Source organism: Protopterus annectens, chromosome 12.part0 (genome assembly GCF_019279795.1).
Source record: "Protopterus annectens isolate FY-2018-M chromosome 12.part0, PAN1.0, whole genome shotgun sequence".
Lineage (NCBI taxonomy): Eukaryota > Metazoa > Chordata > Ceratodontiformes > Protopteridae > Protopterus > Protopterus annectens.
In genome coordinates this window covers 223519460-223542170 of record NC_056746.1, presented here as the reverse complement: position 1 = coordinate 223542170, position 22711 = coordinate 223519460, and the positions used below count along the sequence as shown (strand labels likewise).

Here is a 22711-nt window from a genome sequence, read left to right as displayed (position 1 = left end):
CTCATTTGAAGCTGAGACAGGAATTTAACACAGATGGCCACAATACACATCTAAATCTTTAAGACCGTGCCAGGGGCCGCTCCTCTATTCACTGAGCTAATGAACAAAGGCTCTTTCCCAGACCTATCGTCTCTGGTCCTATTCAGCACTGCGGGGTACCATTTTAATGGTTTAACAGCTTATTTACATCTCCCTTATTTTTTTTTTTAAAGTTAACCTTTGCTGTCCCAGTGTCCTCTATTAAAACGTATACATTTAATTTAGTTGCAATAATACATGTACATTTCTTTTAATTTCAGCAGGGTGCGCTGTTCAAACATTTTAACACAAGCAAACCTCACAAATACATTTTCAGCACAATCATCTGTACAAATCAGTTTGGCATACAAATGACATACAGTTCTAATACATTTGTAACACAAGCATCTTGTATAAATCAGTTTGATATTCAACAGACTTATCATTGTTTACAAAACTCCAGCTGGCTATGCTGGCACTTGCCTATGTCATCAGAACATTCACCAGGCACTACATGCAAGACAATATTACCAAGTCATGATCTGCCCTGTGTGGCTACTGTTATCAAAGTGATAGTCTCATGACCAGTAACACCCAACAGGATTTACTTGGGACCTAGTCATATTGGTTACCAAAGATGAGTCACTTAGCAGATATGAAAGTTATACACGAACTATAGCAAAAGAACTTTAGAAGTAGATATGTATTTAGCAACACTGACCCCTCCTCCAGCCCCAGTTGTAAGTAAACAGACATTCACACCTTCCTGCATTGATGAAGTGAAGTTAAATTGCTAATGCATTTACTGGGAAAGAGTGGCAGTGTGGGTGCATGTGACTGAAAAGAAAAAAAAAAACAGAAACATGTCTAGATTGGATAATTACTTCGGAAGAAGTGATTACATGAGGGAGGAAACAGTAGTAGAGAAACATACTGTATTGTTCTGTGCTACGGTCACTTGTTGGACATTCATACTCCTCCATTGTTATGTTAATTTGTTGAATTTCCCAATTTTGTCTTCTATTTTTAGAGTAGTCCTAACAACCTTTGTGGTTTTCCATCAAGTAGTTGAGGATTGCAGTTGTTAAATAGTGACAAACAGTACAGTTGTCTAAAATCTTACCATAACAGTAGATTTCCTTACTCTTCACTGTTTTAGCATTCCTTAGAGTAGGGATCCACTGCCAAGGGCAGCCTGACGTCCGACCAGTAAACCAAATCTTTAGGATTACACTGTACATCACACATATGCTCCCCGCTCACGGAGTACGGCATAAAGGTGACATACATACAGACAGGAGGAACAACAGTCAAGGATAAAAGGAGGAACATATGCATCCAGAAGGAAAAAAGGAGTAAAGAAAGGGGGGAGGAAGGAGGGAGTGAATACTGCAACAGTGAAGGGAAGGACATCTACTGTAATGTTAAAATTTTACACAACTGTACTAAGTCCTTCCATATCACATTTGCAGTATTCCTTACACCAGGAAGAATACAAATGCTCAAGAAGAAAATTGAGAGGAAGAAGGTTCAGCAGAGCCATCAAGAAAACCATGTAGGATAGCCCTGGCAAACCCAGTTCTAGCTCTGGAAATCATATCAAGTTTATAATGTCTAGTAAAAGTATGTACAGAAGTCAAGTAGATGCCTCATGGATGGAAGCGGTATCCAATCCTTTGAAAAAAGCAGCAGCAGAACCCACAGTTCTGGTACAGTCAAGTCTTTACAGAAGTAGAAAGGCTTTTCTCATGAAAAGAGTAACAAAAAATGGACTTAGAGGTCCAGGAAGAAATTGTTTGCTTAAAAACAGCCAAACCTAGAGACCTATGATGAAAAGAAACAAAAGAGTTGCTCAGATTTACAAATGGCTTTAGTCTTATCTAAGTAATATCTAAGTTGTTTACGCAAATCCAAGGTGTGTAAACTTCTCGCCAACAGACTGTGGAGAAGGGAAAAAAGTAGCAAATGAACAGACTAAGTGACAAGGCATTAACCACTTTGGGCATAAAAAAGGATTAGTATGAAGAGACACCCTGTCCCTGTGAAAAACTAAAACTAAAGGACCGTAGTAAGGGCCTGAAGCTCAGACACCCTTCCAGCTAAAGTAAGGGCCAAATGAACAGTCTTCCAAATACAATGCTGCAAGGAAGCTGAAGCTGCAGACTCAAAAGGAGCCAGAGTCAATTTTTCAAGAACAGAATTAAGGTCCCAGGAAGGAGGAATAGGCTTCCTGGGAGGTCTGATATGAAGGACAGCTTTAAAACAAATTTTTGACCTCAAAATCTAGATGCCAAAGGAGAAGTTAATGGCAGACTAGCAGACATAACTGAGAGGTGAACTTTAACTGAAGAATATGCTAACGCAGCATGCAGCAACTCACACAAATAAACAAACAGAGGATCTCCACAGAAAGTGGATCCTGGTTACAAGCAAGGCACCAAACCAGAGGACAGCTCTCATCTCTCTGATGTTGATATGGACCACCCTCTGACAAAGAGACCAAAGGACCAGAACCTGTAGAGGGCCAAAAGAAGCTCACCACCCCATGGCTGAGACATCTGAAAAAGAGTTCCTGTGAGGGGACTGGGTGCTGAAAAGGAAGTCTTGGGTTGAGAAATAGTTGATGAATTCACCATTGAAACTCTAGCTTGAGGCATGGAAGAGGAAGTGGAAATGCCAAAGCATAAAAATGCTGACGTCAAACTGACTTGAGGAACCACTGTAGCTTTCTCATATGAAGTCTGGATACAGGAAGCATAGGAATGGTGGAAACAATGTACCCCAGAGCCCTTAGAAACCCACTGGCTGTAACTGAGACCAGAGGAAAAAGGGATTTAAAAAAGGCAATCAGAGTCAAAGCCTTGGGAGGGACCAGCATAGTAATGGGCTGGAGCCTGCACCCAAGAAAAACATGATCCAGAGAAGGAATCGGGAAGGATTTTTGGAAATATACTGCAAACCCTAGGCTTTGCAAGAGGCAAATAGCAGGGTCTCTGGAGATGAGGCCTGAATGAGCTGGTCATCCAAATAAGGAAATATTTGTATTCCTCTCATCCTGCAAAAAGAAATTACAGCAGCGAGCCATTTGGTGAAGACCCTTGGGGCAGCAGAGAGGCCAAAGGGCAAAGGGCAAAGCAGAGAACTGAAAATGCACAAAAGAAATAGAAAAACACAAAAATTTCCTGAAACAGGGATGAATAGGAATATGGAGCTAGTCATCCTTCAGATTCAGAGAGACTAGGAAAGCCTGAGGGAGAAGTGAGGAAACAGGGTTTGAATGGACAGCATTTGAAAGGAAAGAAACTTTGAAAAGGTGTTGAGCGGAGAAAGATTCCAAATGGGTCTCCAGGTGCCTTCTTTCCTTGGGATCAGAAACATCTTGGAATAAAACCCCTTCTCCTTTTGAAGAGCAGAAAAGTACAGTTGTGTACACTTACCATAAATGTAGATGTTCGTGTGTATTCACTGTTGTTGGTCATCACACTTGGGTTATCTGCTTGCAGGTAGCCCTCAGTTGGCCCGAATACCAGAGACTTAGTATTTCTGCTTTGGTTACTGTCACTCCAAGACTGATATCAGGGGTATAAAAACAGGCAGCCAACGCCATTACATCAGTTCTTCTTGCCCCAAATGTCAGGAACATCCCAAATAGGGAGCTAAGTTATGGTGGGGAAAACACCACCAGTAAAAAGTAAATACCAAAACCAATACCCCTGAAAGGGGTGAGTAATAGACATAGAGAGGAGAGAGAGACAAGGGGGCTGGAGGGAGGGAAACCAGGACTGCAACAGTGAATACACTCGAACATCTACATTTATGGTAAGTGCACACAAATGTACTATGTTCTTCATGTTTCACTGATGTAGTCATTACAACTGGGTTGACTCCCAAAGCTGAAGAAGGGTGGAGGCAGTCAAGAAGAGTTGGGGCTGGCTAGTATGCTTTGCAGGGCTGCTGTTGCAAAACTCGCCCTGGATTTGAAAAAGATAGGCAGGTGGTAATGTTTGGTGAAGGTGTGTACAGAACTCCAAGGTAGCAGCTTCCAGGATGTCCCTTGTAGGGACTCCCCTGAGGAATGCTGTAGAGATAGAAGTTACCCTAGTGGAATGTGTTCTGATCCCCTGAGGGGTTGGTTTCCCATGGTGCTTGTAGCAGAAATTAATGCAGTGTGCTACCCATTTGGAAATTGTTTGTTTTGAAATGGCCTTGCCCTCTGCCCATGGTGCAAATCTGACTAGTAACTGGTCAGATTTCCTGAAGGGCTTAGTCCTTTCAAGTGATAATCTGAGCTGTCTGTACACGTCCAATGAGTGCAGGATCCTTTCCCCTTTATTTTGAGGATTAGGAAAGAAAGTTGGCAAATGGATAGATTGGTTGAAAGCCACACTGGACACCACTTTAGGCATAAAGGAAGGGTTAGTCCTGAGGGAAACCCTGTCAGCATGGAAAATAATGAAGGGTTCCACAGTCATAAGTGCTTGTAGCTCAGACACTCTTCCAGCTGATGTGATGGCCAGAAGCAAGGCTGTTTTCCGAGAGAGGAATTTTAACTCTGCTGATGCTGCAGGCTCAAAGGGAGGAAGCGTGAGCTTTTCCAGTACAAAGTTAAGGTCCCAAGCAGGGGTGGGTCCTCTACTTGGAGGCCTTAAGTTGTTTTCCCCTCTAAGGAACCGTTTGATAAGAGGGCGAGAGAAGAGAGATGGTTCAGTGTTGTAATGAGCCAAAATGGCAGAGTCATGGATCTTAATGGAGGAGAAGGATAGGCCTCTGTGGAGTAGATCTGCTAAGTAATCCAGGATTAGAGGCAGGGAGAGCAGAGTTCTGTCCTTTCCTTTAGATTGAATCCAGGAGCAGTACCTTTTCCACTTACCAGCACTGGATTTCCTTGCACTTGGTCTTCTGGCTTCAAGAATGCCATCCAGCACCTGCTTGATTAGGCTGGTTACTGGGGGAGAATTCAAGGAATAAGCCAGGCTGCAAGATTTAGAGCTTGCAGGTGCGGATGCAAGATATGACACCCCCTGCTGAGACAGCAGGGTTGAGTTCTGGTGTAGGTGACAGGCTGTGCCGGAGTGGATACCAGTGCTGGCGGAGCCAGTCCAGGGCAATCAGAATTGTCCTTGGTCTGTCCTGTCTTACCTTAAGCAATACACTTGAGGGAAGGGGCCAGAGGGGGGAAGGCATAGATTGAGACATTCACCCACTGGAAGGATAGGGCATCCACTTTCCAGGCTCTGCTGTGAGGTGTCCTGCTGCAGAATTTGCTGAGCTGCTGATTGCAGGGGAAGGCAAAGAGATCCACCTCTGGGGTCCCCCATTTCTGAATCTGAAGGTTGAAGGTGCTGGGCTCTGATTACCACTTGTGTGGATCTATGAGATTTCTGCTTAAATCATCTGCCAGTGAATTTTGTTTGCCTGGCAGGAAGAATTGAGCTTGCAGATGAACCTGCAAATCCAAAGCCGTGTTACACAGGGCCATGGCTAGCCTGCAGAGTGGGTAAGAGTGGGTTCCTCCCTGCTTGTTGATGTACCACATAACTGTGGTGTTGTCTGTTTTTATTAGCAGGGGTCCTGGTAAGAGTAGGGATCTGAAAGCTGTCAGAGCATGCTGCACAGCTAGCCTCTCTTTTTGGCTGATGTGCAGATGAATTTGACTTGGGCTCCAGTGGCCCTGAATGCATTTACCGTCCCATGTGTGCCCCCCCCCCCCCGGCACAGTTTGATGAGTCTGTGGTTAGGATCTGTCTGGGCGGCGTGGGGTTGAGTAAAGGGCAGTCCCTTGTTGTGGTTGCATGCTGCTGCCCACCAAAGAAACTCTGTCCTTAGAGAGGGTATGATAGGAATGATGGTTTCCAGGTCCTGAGAATGTTGGCACCAAAGACTTTAAGTGCCATTGAAGTTTCCTCATATGCAGTCTGGCATATGGAATTAGTAGGATATATGAAGCCATGAACCCTAGGGCCTGCAGGACTTTCCTTGCGGATAGCTGTGTTCTGGTGGCCATTTGAGTAAAACAGTCTGTCAAATAGGCTTGCTTTTCTGGAGTGAAGAATGCCATCTGGGATGCTGTGTCCAAGCTTGCTCCCAGGAATACAATCTTTTGACTAGGGACTAGTTTTGATTTATTTTCATTGATGGTGTACCCCCAGGGAGGTTAGAAGGCTTTTTACAAATGTCAGTTGCTGCAACAGCATTTTCTGGCTGTCTGCCTGAATCAGGCAGTCGTCCAAGTACGGGTAAATTTGAATATTTCTCTATCTGCATTAAGCAATGGCTGGAGCCAGGCGTTTTGTGAATACTCTGGGAGCAGTGGATAAGCCAAAGGGAAGTGCAAAGAACTGATAATGCATAGATCCTGCTCTGAAGCGTAGATATTTCCTGCAAGACTCCCTTATAGGGATTTGCAGATAGGCTTCTTTTAAGTCTAGGGTGACCAACCAGGCATCTTTGGCTGGTATAGGCAGAAAATGCTGTAGGGTGAGCATTTTGAAATTTTGGTACGACCAGGAAGGTGTTGAGAATTGAAAGATCTACGATTAGGTGCCAAGTGCCCTCTTTTCTGGGTACCAGGAAAAGTCTGGAATAGAATCCTTGACCTGTCTGTTCCACAGGAACAGGTTGAATTGCCCTTATAGAAAGAAGGGATTGAACTTGGTTTTGTGCCTCTGCCCACTGGTTTGGAGGAAGGTCAGGGAACCCTTTTGGGGTTGGCAATGAGTAGAAGTAAAATTTGTACCCCTGGGATACAATGTTGAGGACCCATCTATCTTTGGTGACGGGAATACAGTTTTTTGCATGAAGGGCAAGTTTTCCTTCTAGGGGCACAAGCAGTTGGGGAGTGGAGTTGAGAAGTCATTGGGAATTCTTTCCGTATGGGGGTGGCTTAGCACTCCCTGCTTTAGAGGTGGAGGCACTCCACTGCTTAGATCTCTGTGTATCCTGAGACTGTAGTCTGGGGGGGGGAGGGGGGTCTGTTTCCCCTGGGTCTAGTTTGAGATGGCCTTGAGGGGCCTGGAAAGGACCAATGTTTTGAGCGGCAATGCCTACTGAATCCAGGAGGCTGTACTTGCAAGAATTCTTTGACTGTCTGCATAGATTTAGCTTTTTCTTCCATCTTTTTAAGAACCTCTTCTACTTTGGTGCCAAACATATTGTCCTTGTTCAAAGGAGCGTCTAATAACTTTGATTTAACAAGGTCTGGCAAGGTCTACTCCTTAAGCCAAGCATGCCATCTCAGTACAGAACCAGAGGCTGCTGCCCTGCAAGATGCTTCTAGGGTGTCAACGCCACAGTGCAAAGTATGCTTGCTTACTTGGCTTGCAGAATGCATAAGCTCTTGCAATTCTTTTTTTTTCTGCACAGTCTATAAAAGTAGCTATTTTTTTTGCTTAATACATTCCATAATGTGTTCTTGGTACTTCAGCATGTGAAACTGACAATTCAAAGCCCTAATGGCGAGAGTTGCAGAAGTATATACTTTCTTACCCCATCTGTTCAAAGCTCTGGAATCCCTATCCAAAGGGGTGGGATTCTTAGCTATAGTTGCTTTGATACCTTTGGGCCCCTGGGAGATAACCTCTGGGTCAGCAGTACGTTTTTTGAAAAGGAATTTGAGAGAGTCAGGTACTCTGTAGTACCTGTCTGGTTTCCTGAGAGCAGGGGGTAAAGTATCAAGAGTTAAACTGGATTCCATAAAGACATCATCCACAACATCCAGGACTGGGGGTATTGCTAAAGGCCTATGTTGTGGCAAATCTAGAAATTCTCTGAGTTTCTTTTTGGACTGAGGATAGTCTTGGCATTCCTAGTGTAAATGCTTTCTTAAAGTATGCAAGGTTTCACCAAAAGAAAAATCCTCTGGAGGGGAAGCAGAGGGAATGGATTCCTCTGCGTCTGAATCCTCATAAGCAGATAAGGGCATGTCTTCATAATCAGAAACCTTAGAGTCTTCAGACTCTTGGTCTGTTGATGCTGCTGGGGACAGGTCTCTTTTTCTCTTAGCAGGGGAAGGCTGACTTCCCCTAATCAGCATAATAAGGTCTTCTGCCATTTTAAGCATTTGATGTTCTGGTAAGAAAGAAGGTGCAAGAGCTTTGGTCGTCGTCTTTTTTTGGCATAGCGTGCACTCGGCCTCAGAAACTCGGTAGTTTTGGACAGAACTGAAGACAGGAAAGAAGTCAGTTTGCGTCGAACACTGGTAGTGCAAAGAACTTCCTCAGCAGCGGGTGCCTGCTCAGCGGCTCCGGACCCATCCAAGGTAGAGACATCCACAGGTCCCATAGTCGAAGAAGAGTCTCGTGGCATACCGGACTCCGAACGGGTCTCGGTTGAGGTCTGCAAATCCAGTGAAGCGGGCATAAGGGGCTGCAAAAGCGCATCACTGAGTACCGGCGAACTGGTGACTAGCTTAACGAAAGTGTTGTCAGAAGCTTTGGACCTGTGTGGTCTGTCTCTCTCTTTATCCTTACGTTTTTTCGGAAGATTAGTAGTAGGATGGTTTACTGAAGCCATTTCGGAATACGGAGATCAAGAACAAAAGTATTTAGCAACAAGGGCCCAACGACCAATAGTTTGGGCGTTGAACAAGGCACAAAACCGACAGCGAGATACATCATGGTCTGGGCCTAAACAGTTGACTCAGTAAGAATGGAACTCTCGGTGTGGTATTTACTTTCCACAGACAAGACAATTGTTAACTTTTTCTGACATTGGTTAGAGCAAGAAAAAAGGATCCCTAACGGGGTACTTAGCTTTAGAAGACTTCAGGATAATTCAATTCGGAAACGAAAACTCAGTTAACGGCCGACCAGCACTCATGCAAACTGCTTCTGCTTCGGGCTCCTCGGCATGAAAGACTGATGTAATGGCGTTGGCTGCCTGTTTTTATACCCCTGACGACCTGACGTCAGTCCTGGAGCGACAGCAACCAACACAGAAATAATAGGTATTCGGGCCGACTGAGGGCTACCTGCAGGCAGATAACCCAAGTGTGATGACTGCAACAGTGAAACACGAAGAGCATTTTCTTGGATGGTGTTCGGACTGGTAGCAGAGAAGGTCTGAAGTATGTACATCCGTACATCACCTTTTGCACTACTCCATGAGCAGGGAGCATATGTGTCATGTACAATGTACTAGTAATCCTAAGACTTTGGTATACTGGACGGATGTTGGACTACCTTGGTAAGAGATCCCTGGTGTAAAGAATACCACAACAGTGATATGGAAGGACATATTTGCATTTTAGACTTCATACCTTTCAGGAAACTTCCTCAGTTAACTTACTTAACCTAGCTCTTTCGACCCAAATGTGATATCATCATATCAACAAGCAAATGGCACTTCCAGCACATACATAATCAAGGGCAGAGCACATCATCTGAGGTGGGGGCGGGGGTGTTTTTTGTTTCAATGTTTTTAAACATTTAAAAAGCATAGGAACAGCCATTTAATACAACAGTTCAAAAACAAATAAACAAAGAAACAGACAATAAAAACAAATTACATCAAGTGCATTCTGGTATGGCTATGTGCACATGCTCATAAAGCACAGACATCTTGTTTCAGCAATAGTGCGGTAGACAATCATTTTTCTCTGACATTCTTACACCACACTGCACTCAAGTCAGTAACATCGCACCTCCAAGCACTTTGCAGATGCTCTCCCAATGAAATAACATGGTCAAACATGTCTGCATTGTAATACAAAATAGAAACTTCTTTTTTCTAACTGCAGCCACATAAATAATGCAAGCTTTATTTGCATGTGACTCCTGGAAACCTAACATGAAGCAACTTTCCCTCAAAAATAATTTCATGCCTTGTGGTCATGCAGCTCAGCTAATATGAAAGAAAATCAGATTGTATTTTGAAGTTGCCATGCATGTAAACACCAATGAGAAGATCAGTCATATAATCAATGACAAACATACTACAACATTAATTTAACACTGATCAATGAAAGTAGAAAATATTTATCATTTTATGTATAATATGGATACATTTTTAGTAACACATTCTGTACTTTCATATAACCAGAATCATTATCATAAACATTATTAGAAACATTGCTCTTTTATGTATTTAAAAATGTGTTCTTTAAGAGACAATGCCTATTCAGCTACAGACTAGGGATTTACAGAACTTGCACAGCTCAACAGTGGGCTTCTGTGGAGAACACTGTATGTTCTATCACAGTTACCTCTAAGATATGATCATATTCAGTTTAAATCTGCCACTCCCATGCATTCCAAATGTTTGGTACAACAACATGGTTGGTCTCAGTGCATATTCTGCAGACAGACGTGTGCCCTCTCATGATATCACCCCCTCATTATTTCTCCTACTCACAACTCTATCGTCATGGTCATACTGGTAAAATTAAACAGTCACAGTTTACTTACAAAGGACACCCTGATCACGGATATCCGTCCCAATAAAAACCCAGTGCCACCGATTCACCTATAACCATATTAGCAGCACTACTGCTACCACCTCATTCTATATCAGCAGTGTGTTATATGAAGCAAGTAGCAATATAGGAGATCATGACCAATGTTATGCACTCTTGTCCATGTAAGTGTTCAATACTTCAGCTCAGGCAACAGATCAGGAAAGGCTCACACAGCCAAATCTTTAGTAATGCCTCTCACATCATCTCTCTTTATTGAAGAGGTACAGAATATAGCCTTGTCTCTACTTTATGGCACAAAAGTATAAAGCCCTGATTGAGAACAAGAAGATCCTACTGCAAGAAGCAGCTCAGGTGCTGGAAGAGCTAGGTGGGGGAGGACAGGATATATGCAGTTTACAGTTCACTCACCTGTCAGGATGAAGTGGTGGTTTCACAGTAGCCAACTGCTCTCGAGCAAGATGAGTCTTACATAACAATAAAGGCCATTACTGGGAAGGACATGGCTCCCAAGCCGGTGATGGTACCCCTTGAGACATGTCTGGAAGCTCACATGCATTCTGGTAGGACACAAAGTCCCTGCTGTGATATAGATGCTCATATCACCCATCAGGGGACAGGTGTTGGGGCCATAAATAAATGCATTTGTCGCAATCAATCAGCATGGAATTTGTACAAATATCGCAGGACCCAGTTTTGGAGGGGGAGCCAAAATAGTTTGAACATGGGTAAGTGTCTCCCTTACCCACAGCATGCAAGCAGAAGTGGTGACAGAGGTGTAAAATATCCTTATAACTACCTGCATGATAGTCCCTTCCGAATGACCAGTCTTAATGGGGTAGGCTTAAAGGTCTGCAGGCAGGAGGGGAAGGAAAATATAGAAAAAAAACATAGCCTTTATTTCTAAGCACAAAACATGGTCATACCAGAAATGACACAGGCAGACACAATAACATGCAGTTAACAACAAATTATACAAACCACAGAATATTAAAACAGCAGAGAATACAGTTTTCCAACCTGGGCTTCAGCACGGACAATGGCAAAAATAGTTTTTTCCTGAGGCAGCATGGAAATCAAAAGAAATGCAGAGGATGTAAGAAAAGTTAGTATAAGTTAATGAGAACCATACCATAGTGGAAAGCTATTTTAAGTAGCATTCTTTTCTTTCTTTACTGCAAAGGGTCATGTAAGTCAATAAGATGAGCAATTACTCTATTACAGAAAAGCAGAACACAGGAGAAAAGAAAAGGACAGAGTAGGTTCTCAGGCCCAATAATACACAGTACCTTCCCTGTCTCAATTAATGATCAGTGCTCATAACTACAATCCTTTGGTCTAAACACACACGCATGCACACATGCACACACGCACACACAAACGTACTCTACAATTCTACACACTCTCAAATGGAGATGTATTTTTGGAGCCTGCAGCCAGTGGTACTTTTACCTAACTTCTATGAAGTCTGAACTCTCTTCTACAGGTTTCCAGAAGGAGCAGCTCATATGGTGGGAAGCCAACTAAGAAGAATCCTTGAAGGATGCCTAAACAACCACAGTTGTCTCTTCATAGCTAGCAGTACTGCACCAGGGTTTTGCCAATCACAGAGCTCCTTATTTTAACAAAGACAATAAAGCCCAATGATACCTTGTTTCTATTACCTGTACTACTGATCTTAATCTTTTACTCACAGCACATGAGACGAGAAGAAGATAGGGACACAAACCAGATGGTAATTAAACAGCTGTGCCCAAGACTTGAGCTCTTCATTTTCCACCACTTGCTGCCTTACTCCACTTGTTAGTCTCACACTTGTCCATCTTATAACTTGTGAACAGAAATCGGAACTAAATAAACTCCCAAGTAAGGGCAGCCATTCCCCTCCCTGAAGGCAGCAATCCATTCTTACTGGGGATAGCATCTTAAGCACTGAATAAATTATGAGAGATGCATCATAGTCAAGACGAGGTCACAATTACATTGTCATCTACAAACACAGATGTCACAATCATCTTTTCCAACCTTGGTTGAGTCCTGATATCCATCCCGAGAAAACTACCTTTGGCAAAGCATAAAACCCACCCAAAATGATTCTGATTTATGGCTAAGAATCCAGATACAACTTTCACTGTGCTCATACAGAGTCTGACAGTTAATACAGAGGATTAAGACTTAGATCTCCTAATGAGCTGCTTCCAGAAGTCCATGTTTTGATTCCACCCTACTCTGTTTGCCTTTTATGTGACCATGAGCAAGTTACTTAACCAGATAATTTTCCCTCGTCATCCCTGAAAATAGCTCAGTGAGTTTACCTAGTTAACAAATATGCAACATAAAAAATACAGGGACAAGAAATCATGCAGTGATGGCCTCAGTGCTCTATAATGTGGAGGATCTCCCAAGGGACATGTTGGTAAATACAGTCATAAGCCTTCTCTAAGTTCAGAAAACGAATTCAAACTAAATTAGCGAAGCCCCACAGCCCTCAAGAAGGCTAAATAATGGTTCAGAATTCCAGTTCTCTACTTCCTGAATCCAAAGTTTGACTACTCAGTGGAATCTAACCTCCAGCTAGAAGTCTAAATCTCAAAATGCACTCACTAGAGGCACTCCTTAAAATGGAGAACATTGATATCTGTGCAGTGACTGAGACCTGGTTCAAGGCTCCAGACAGCACCCCTGCACTACCAGGCTATAACTCATACCACACTTTTCGGCCATGTAACCTGGACCGGAACACCAAAGGCGGAAGTGTGTCCATATTCATTAAGGATATCCACACCTCCAGGCTAGCTGCTCAGCATAATGCAGCCGAGGTTATCCAAGTGCAACTAACTCTGGGCAAAACTGCAATCCAAACTGTAGCTTGCAACAGATCACTCAACATGCCCCAGGATTCCCACTCCTCTTTTCTTGATGTACTGGAAAATATTAGGGTTCAACCAAACACCCTAATAATGGGCGATTTCAACTACCCCACCATTAACTGGGAAAACTACTTGTACCAACTCCATCGCTCAACGCTTTCTGGAATTTATGAACTCCAATGCCCTGGATCAACTTATCCACACCCTCACCAGGGAAACAATATCCTAGATTTAGTCATTACCAACATGAGTGACCGATGTCCCACACCTGAAGTCAACGCCTCATTGGTCCGATCCGACCATAAGCTAATTACCTAGATATCCACATCCTGCCCCCATTAAGGAAACCATAGTAAAAAATTTCTCCAAAGCCAACTTCATGCTTCTTAAGACATAAGTGGTGAACTTCATGACACCCATGCAGATGGACAATACAGTTACGACTACTGAATCCTACACAACTGCACTTTATAAGAACTTACATGAGTGCATGGATCGTGCTATCCCAAATAGAGCCAAGACGCTACCCTCCAAAAAAAGGAAGCAAATCTGGTGGTCCTCTGCCATAAACAAACTGCACAACAGAAGGAAGAAACTGTTGCAAAAGAGAGTAAAATCCCACGAGTGGAGGAGCTCCCTGGTCAGCCTCAGTAAGAACCTGCGATCCCTGATAAAATCCTCCAAAGCTAGTTTCAAAAACAAAATCGCCACTGATTCTAAAGACAACCGCAAAGCATTCTATAGCTCTGTCAAGAATCTCAATGGCAACACTCAGATCTGCTCTGAGTTACAGCACAATGGCACTAAATATACAGACCCAACTGATATTGCCAACATCCTGGCAGAAAGCTTCAGGGCTAAGTTTACCCCCCTCTCACCCCCTAAAGAGCCCATCTCTATACTGGAAGAATGTAAAGTTCCTGTAATCACGGCTGCACAGGTAAAAACCACACTCTCCAAAGCCAAGAACAGATCATCCATGGGACCAGACAACATCCCAGGCTGCGTTCTACAAGAGCTACAGAACGAACTGGCACCCCGCCTAAGTACCATGTTCAATCATAGCCTCACCTCAGGCTTTGTGCCTGATGAATGGCACACAGCAACAGTTATCCCACTCCACAAGGGGGGAGCCACCACGGACCCTGGGAACTACCGCCCCATTAGCCTGACGAGCCTGGTCTGCAAGGCCATGGAATGTATCATCATGGAACTTATAAACAAAGACATTAGTAATCTCCAAACTCTGGACCCCACCCAGTTCGGGTTTGTAAAAGGCAGATCATGTCTCCTAAACCTGATAGACTTCTTTAAAGCAATCACCAAAGCCGTAGACAAAGGTAAGGTGGTTCACACAGCCTATCTAGATCTTGCCAAGGCTTTCAACACCATCCCCCACTCTGGAATTATAGATAAACTCACTAAACTAGGTATAAATCCCTATGTCACAAGATGGGTTGCCAACTGGCTCACTGACAGAACCCACACTGTGAAAGTAGCAGACTCCAAATCAGACTTCAAACCAGTGACAAGTGGAGTACCACAGGGTTCAGTCCTGGGTCCTCTCCTGTTTGGTATCTACTTCTCTGAAGTACAGGCTAACACAGAAGGTCTTTGGCTAATGAAGTTCACATATGACTGCAAACTAGGAGCCATAATCGAAACTCCTAACGATGTGGACATCCTACAAAAGGGCCTCACTGAGACAGATGTCTGGTGTCAAAGCAATGGCCTCAAGCTCAATGCCAAAAAGTGCATTGTCATCTCCTTTGGTAAAATCTCTGGACCCATGAACTACAACATAGGCGGGTAGTATACTTAACACCGAAAGTGTGATAAGAGACCTTGGGACACAGGTGGACAGAAGTCTCTCCTTTGATAATCACATTGTCACAGTAGTCAGGAAATCCTTCTACGTGGCACACCTCATCAAAAAAGGTTTCTCATCCAGAAAAAAAGAGGTCATTGTTCCCCTCTACTCATCACTCATTAGACCCATTACAGAGTACAACGCCCCTTTTGGTATGTACCTTACAAGACATCTACAACAACTGGAAAGGCCGCAGAAATACCTCACAAAGAGGATTACCAGCCTCAAACAGATGTCCTACACAGACAGTCTCAAAAAACTCCAGCTTTACTCCTTTGCATATCACCTACTCAGAGGTGATCTCTGCCTAACATACAAAGCTATGTCAAACCCAGAGCTGTTGGACATGCTCCACTTAAAGAAATCCCAATCCCTCCGAGTTACACGCTCTAGGGACCTAAACTTTGTCACCACAATAAACAGAACATGCCGGAGGGATAGATTCCTGTCCCAGAGACTTGCCATACTCTGAAATAAACTACCTATCTATATCAAACAAAGCTCCTCATTAGCACTCTTCAAGAAAAATCTTGATGATTGGATGGGAAATAGGAAATTCACCCCGGGGATCACCTCTGTGGCTCTGCTCGACAGTGGCACAGGAAAATGATTTCCTTGGGTGGCAAAAGCCAAGGTACCTTTTTGGATGGGTTTGTATAGGCCCCAGGGCCGATAGCTTAGTACCTACCTATGAGCACATAGTCACAGGCTTTCCAGGAAGGATGAAGAGTGAATCTTAACATACAATATATCAAAATGCAGAACATTTATCAAGCAATTTGTTAAGTCTATAAAATCAAAAAGCAACTTTTATTATCTAAAATTCAGTGATCAGAAAAACAAGCAGCCGGTTAGGGGCACCAACAAGAAAATGCATTAAAAAAAAAAAAAAGCCGCAATAATACAAAGATTTTTTTTTTTAACAAAACGGGTTTATGGTCAGAAACAAGGTCCTTATGAAAACAGATTAAAATATTAATTATTAAAATATTTTTTTTTCTGTTAACTCAATCATGCAGGAAATGTTTAACTATGTTGATTATATGTACGAAAATGAATACTTCAGTCGTTGTCTATGCCTTAAAGTAGATGAAGCAACTAAGTTTCAGTATCAAAGTATAAAAAAGGAAAAAGATGTGGGGCACTGGTGAACACAGTTCTGTAATGGAAAAAGTTACCAGAAACAGTCAAGATATCTAAGCTCATTAGCTTCTGACCCATCAAATTCTGTCCAATTATCACTGGTACAAAGAAAAAAAAAAAAGACAAATATACTTACAGTTTCTATAAGGAATTAAATAATGGGTGGTTAATGAGGTCTCACTTACTTGGCAATATCTGGAGTGGTTGATGGGTGCACATGTTTCATAATAGCTTGGATCCAGTTGCGACGGATTCCTGATGTCATAGCAGACAGGATAAATGAGCCATCTGCTGTCTGAAAAAATAAAGAAATGCAGGCTCAGCCTCAATCATTACAAACAGTCAAAAAGCATTAAGAAATAATAAATGCACTTGTGGGTACAGGTACACAGCATCAATACATTCAGTCAGCAATGCATCAAATTACCAACTCCCAACACAAACAATGGCAGCAAAGCTACAATTACCTAGAAGCAGAAAATGGAAAAGCTGCCACTTTATGAACTGCAGCAGAATAGCAGTGCGCTTTTTTCTTCTCCACAGCTGAGCAATACTTGGTACCGGGGTCTATATTAGATCTTCAAATGCTTAGTTTGTCGGAATGCCGAAACGTTGACACCTAAACAGGGAAAAATTGTGTGTGGCCAACAAAAAAAAACAAACAAACTCTAAAACCCCCCCCCACACCTACTCTAACAAAATATACCAACTCCGAGACCGCTCTATATCGGGGAAAAGGACAAATCTCTGATGATGGCAGTGCAAATTTTTTCCCCGCCTTAGCCTTCTCTGGGCTCAACTGGACCCATGCATAGGACCGTTGAGGAGATCAAGGACACTGGTGTAGCATCAAACTGGTGCTGGGGAGTACGCCCCAACTGCTACCCTCTCACAGCAGCATTTCTACTTTCATGTTCCCTGCCCTTGGAAGGTGTACGCTTAACCTCGCAACTAAGTGGCTTAAAGCTTATGAAGCCCAGAGCTGGCCAAGCTAGTACACTGTTCATTATAGTGAGCCTATGCTGCCTCCTTCACTCCAGGATTGGTGAGCTGACATTGACAGCTCCCTCTCATCCTTCCCCTGTGGCCACTCCGGTGCCCATGCAGCTAATCAAACACTGTTCATTTGGGACACATTAAGGGCTTTATCTCTCTCTCTCTCTCTCTGTGCCACAAGTTCACCCCTTTTTTGGCAACAACCAGGGCCAGTGCTAGCATTTTGGGGGCCCCCAGCAAGGTTCAAGTTGTGGTTATACACAATAGTAGCATAACAGGGTTTTCATTAGTATACATTCAAAACATATATGCCTTCAACAACATTCTCACAGCTGCTAACTACCCTCCCAGCATTAGGCATTTTAAGCAATGTACAGGCCCCATCAACCTCCTAACCTCTCACCATAATTCAAACAGCCAAAAAACTGCAGAACAAGGTGTAACATCAGGGATAGTGTAAAACAGTACTATAAACCTAGATATCAGAACAGTGTTTGACAAACTTGTAAAAAACTCAAAATCTACTGCAAATTCAGCTGACAATCTACCAGCAGAATTTCAAAAAATAGCAGCTGAAGCCAGTTCCTATCCTGAATACTTAAAAGATCCATTACTGAGCAATATGTCCCAACTATCTTGAAAATATCATACATTATTCTCTCAACAAACTACTAACTATTCTTGCCTATCTTAATCGCATCCTCCTAGCCCTCCACTGGCTCCAAAGCTACCAAACAGGTCATAAACAGCAATAAAATACCTCCAGGATCTACCCCCCTCTACTTCCACTCACATTAGTAGTCTCACAAGGCTACATACTTGATCCACTTCAGTTTAGTGGATTTATTATCAACCTCAACACAGCCACATCCCTTAGCACTCACAATCCAATATGCTGACATTGATCTACCATGCAACAGGTCATGTCCCAACCCAGGCTGAAATAAGCTAATCTTCACCACTTACCCCATACGCCTAAAATTATTCACTTAGACAACATCTCACAAGACTGCCCACCTATCCCTTCTCTAGCCAACTACAATATCCTTCTCTGTCCCATTATTTATCTCCCCTCCCTTTCGTCACCCCTATCCCATCACTCTCTACCTTTTACATATACAGCATAGATACTGCCAAATAAAATTGTACCTCTTGCCCCAAATAACTAACTTACACACTCTCCTAACGGGCAATCAGAATTAAATGTATATTACACTTCACATTCCCTTATATTGTCCCTCATACAAACAGATAAACCAAAATAAAAAATGACAAATGTCCTGAGATTTTAGGACAAAAAATATGTACTAAGTTTTTTTTTATAGTTGCATAAAACAGTTATTTTTCATCTGAAACACTTAAATGTTACAAGAAATAGCATAAGTAAATCAAATGCTTTAAAAATAAGTTTTTATTTTGGCAAAAAAGTGAAGTTCTGTCCTTTGCACTGGCTGTGGGTATGTTTTGTCCTGCAAAATCTCATGCTTCAACAAAAAAATGTCCCACTTTGGGCATTTGAAAAGGTGGCAACCCTACTCAGCGCCCAACCTTCCACAGAAGGCACACGTGTGTGCACTCATGCCTAGGGTCAATTTAGAGTGCCCAATCCACCTACATCATGTCTTTGGGATGTGGGAGGAAACCGGAGCACCCGGAGGAAACCCACGCGACCACAGGAAGGACATGCAGACTCCACAGAGAAGGCACCCCAGCCGCAGATGGAACTGGAGACCATCTTGCTAACCACTGCATGATTGTTACATATTGTTTTATTATTTATTTTATTATTACACAAAAACAAAAGACCCAAGTTCCATTTGTAATGTTGCTTTATTGGCTAATGAAGTTATGGGTAAGGAGCAGAATTAACACCCTGCTCCCCCCTTCCTTAATTTAAAAAGTTAGATGTTAGAGGACCACAGGGAATTTTTCTCCCCCACATTTTATGGTGGGGAAAGCACCATTATTTTTGCCCCAGACCACCGCTACGTCACTGAAGAAAAAGCGCAAACTTTTACACACACACACAAAATCATGCACACAGGCACGCGCACACACACATGTATTTGCACTGTGCGCAATGTGTATTGTTGAAATACTATCTTAATTCTTCCTCCTCACTCTACCAACCTTCATCACCCCATCTCCTATTCTAACTATTGTTTCTCTGTTAGTTGTATTTAATAAATGACTATGCTGGCACTATACTCAGACAATCCTGGCCATTTATATCACCTTGTAATGTAAACACATCTATCTATGCAAGTCCTTCATGATGCAACTGTGCCTCCCATATAAACAGTCTATCTACCCCATTCAGTTAAACATCCAATTAAAATGTATACCTGTACATTTGTTTACTCTTCTCTGTAAAGCTGAAGTTTATTTTGATATGCTTGGATATGCCCGTTTATCCACCACACATGTAAAAACATAATGTACTACATGGCTTCTTGTTCATCTGTAAATTGGTTTTTCCTCCGTTCTGTTAAACCTATACATTTGTTCCTTTTCCTTAGTGATGGAGCTTTCCCTCGGCCATATTCTGTTAAACCATTATATCTAAAATGATTATCTGTAGATGAATGTTAATCATCTCTGTAAAACTTATTTGTTTTTGATATGCTTAGACATGCCTATTTATCTACACATGTAAAAATGTCTGTGCATGGCTTTTTGTTCATCCGTAAATTGGCTCTTTTCTCTGTTTTACTTTGGATGTTAATTACATAAAAGCTAATTTTTTGTACCTTTTTCCTTGTGATGGAGCGTTTCTCCCCGGGCTTACGCTGAAAATGGGTTTCTTGCCCAGTCAGACTTTCCCGGTAACCAAATGTCAAATAAAAATAAAACAAACAAACTTGTGATTTCACAAAACCGTTTCCTACTTACTGTCTACTGACACTGTATGCGTCCTTAAGCATTGTATGTGTCCTTAAGCGTTAAGTGTGCTGATTATGTGATTTTGGGGCATCACTGCTGAAATGAAACCCCGACCCGATGTGCAAAATGGGAAAAGAGGTAGAGGACGGATGGATTGCTAATTTTACTGTGTTTATCAATGGCGTTATACTAATAACAGACCACTGACCGAGGTGGTTCATTGGCTCTCAGTCAACATCACATCATTGGGTTTTGTGACAACCTGTTTCTTTACGAGAGAACAGAGAAAGTCTTTAGACTGCATTTTATTACATTTAATGGGGGCTGGCAAATGAACCACAAAACAAAATTGGCTGCAATGGATCAGTGATATTGGTCATTACCAGAATTCTATGAACCGTTTATTTGTACGAAATCAAATGAAATGTGGAGTGGTCACTTAGTTCGCAGGCTGCTGCAGCCAATCAGATCCCTTGTTTCAGTGAGCGGACCTGATTGAGTGCAGCTTGCCAACGAATCTAAAAAAAAGAAGAAACAAGGAAACAGAGTCAATTTTCATGGTGGCGGCAGGGAACTATGAGGATGTCCACAAGGAGCCAAGCCAAAGAAGAGTAATGGTCGGAGCAACCTGCGGTTGCTGAATGGGGGCCCTCATTCATGGGGAGGTAATCTGGGGCTACCCGCGGCCGCGGGTTTCGTGGGTGCCTAATGCCGACTATGGCAACAGCAAGTAACAATCACTGCCTAAACCATGAAAAGCAGCACAAAAACAGAAAGAAATTTTACAAATGACAGTAGCAAACCATTAATACTTGCCCACATTGCTACACTACAGGAAAAAAAGAGAAAGCCAACTCTGGTGGCAACACAGGGACAAAGTCTTGACTACAACTCAGGTTACAAGAGTTGATTAAAGGCATGAGCACTGATGTGGCTATCAAAGGTAAATGTGCAAGCCCATAACGTGGTAAGCGATGGGCAGCTAGCCATGCATTGCCACAACCCTTCTCAAACGTGGGGTGGAGATGCAAATGCACATCCTAGGGGTGGGCATTTTGCTTATCAAGGCAACACCTGATGGAAGTATTCATTCACAGGAGGAAGGCATTGTGGGCCTCAGCAGTAATGTAGATCACACACTGCAACACCCACGGAAAAGATTACTCCATTGCAAATGCTCTGCCAAGATGCTCAAAATGGTAAAGTGCAGCCTCATGGGTATACGAATGATGGTCTCCCTCTGTCAGCTATCATCTTGATCCTGGGGGAAATTCCTGTATAAGAGAATAAGGACAGGAATGATGGTCAGCAACAGCCACATCAACACACAGGGAAAAAAAACAGTGAGAGCAGCTGCCACATTTATGTATAACAGCAACAATGCTCATCTTCAATTTTGTGTACAAATAGTAAGTAAATAATTAATATGTGGTCCAGTTTCAAGGAGATTTACATTAAAACTGATACTTCTCTAGAACTGTGCCCCATGTCTTGTAAATCACTGTAGTTAGCTCATTCCCATTTAAGATATACACACACACACACAAACATACATTGTTCATATCCATCAACCCACTTTTAAAAAGTATACACATCTCTCTCTCTCTCTCTAAATATATATATATATATATATATATATATATATATATATATATATATATATATATGAAGAGGACTGCAATATGTACTACTGATCATTTTAAATTCGTTTTAACACTGCATGCTATAAACTTTTTTACATCAACTCAGACCTTCAAAGAAATGTAAAGAAATTGAATACAAAAATTCAATCTTTAGAATCATTTTCTTTTCTATATACCCCCCATTAAGTCTGCCAATCATCAAGCCTCCTCCCAGATGGTCACCACCTATTTGTTCTCCTCTACTGGGAATTTCACCAAGTGTTGAGATGAGGTTGTTAATACGCATCACTGCCCCTCCTTAAAAAGATCATGACAGTGCATGGCTAATTCCATCCCAACCTCCCCAAGGACAGGCATGCCCATCTTTCTACGCTAACTTTTTCAGATACCTGAGCCACTAACAGAGCTTGGGTCACCGGGGCCATAATCAGGTTTGTACCCCTCTACTCCAGTAGAGTTAGCTTAATTCTTAGAATCATATTTCACTGTCAAGCAGATCACATATCCATCTGGTTTCTTCAGTGAGTTTTCATTATCTGGAATATCTAACAGAAATATTTACAGTGGACAGATCTTCCTTTTGGGACAGTTCCTGCTGTAGTGAATTATTTACAGAATAAACAGTCTTTCTTTTGAAAATCTTCTTGCTGCATTACACCCTTACTTAGACACACAACTTGAACAGTCTCTCTCTGCAGCTCTTGATACCACAATTTTCATGGCCGTCATTTTCCTTCAATAGTACCGGATGTCACAATGTCACACTTTTGGTTCTTTGATCTTCCACATGCTTATCTTATAAAAAATTCTGGAAAATATTTCCTATTATGGTATCATCTTCCACATGGACAACAAAGATTCTTGGTACAGCTGCTTT

At 42.4% G+C, this 22711-nt stretch overlaps 1 protein-coding gene across 9 annotated transcripts in view; it reads right to left on the bottom strand.

Moving 5' to 3' along the window:
- LOC122816469 (myosin phosphatase Rho interacting protein) overlaps positions 1–22711 on the bottom strand; it is a 3136467-nt gene that overhangs the window by 655061 nt on the left and 2458695 nt on the right. For 5 of the 9 annotated variants that reach the window (XM_044089284.1, XM_044089283.1, XM_044089288.1 and 2 more), the window contains 2 exons: positions 16498–16607; positions 11450–11488 (listed from right to left, as the gene is read on the bottom strand). In XM_044089284.1, the coding sequence (XP_043945219.1) occupies positions 11450–11488; positions 16498–16607 (149 nt within the window). The remainder of the gene's footprint in view (positions 1–11449; positions 11489–16497; positions 16608–22711) is intronic. The other 4 variants (XM_044089285.1, XM_044089289.1, XM_044089291.1 and 1 more) reach the window with 1 other exon arrangement.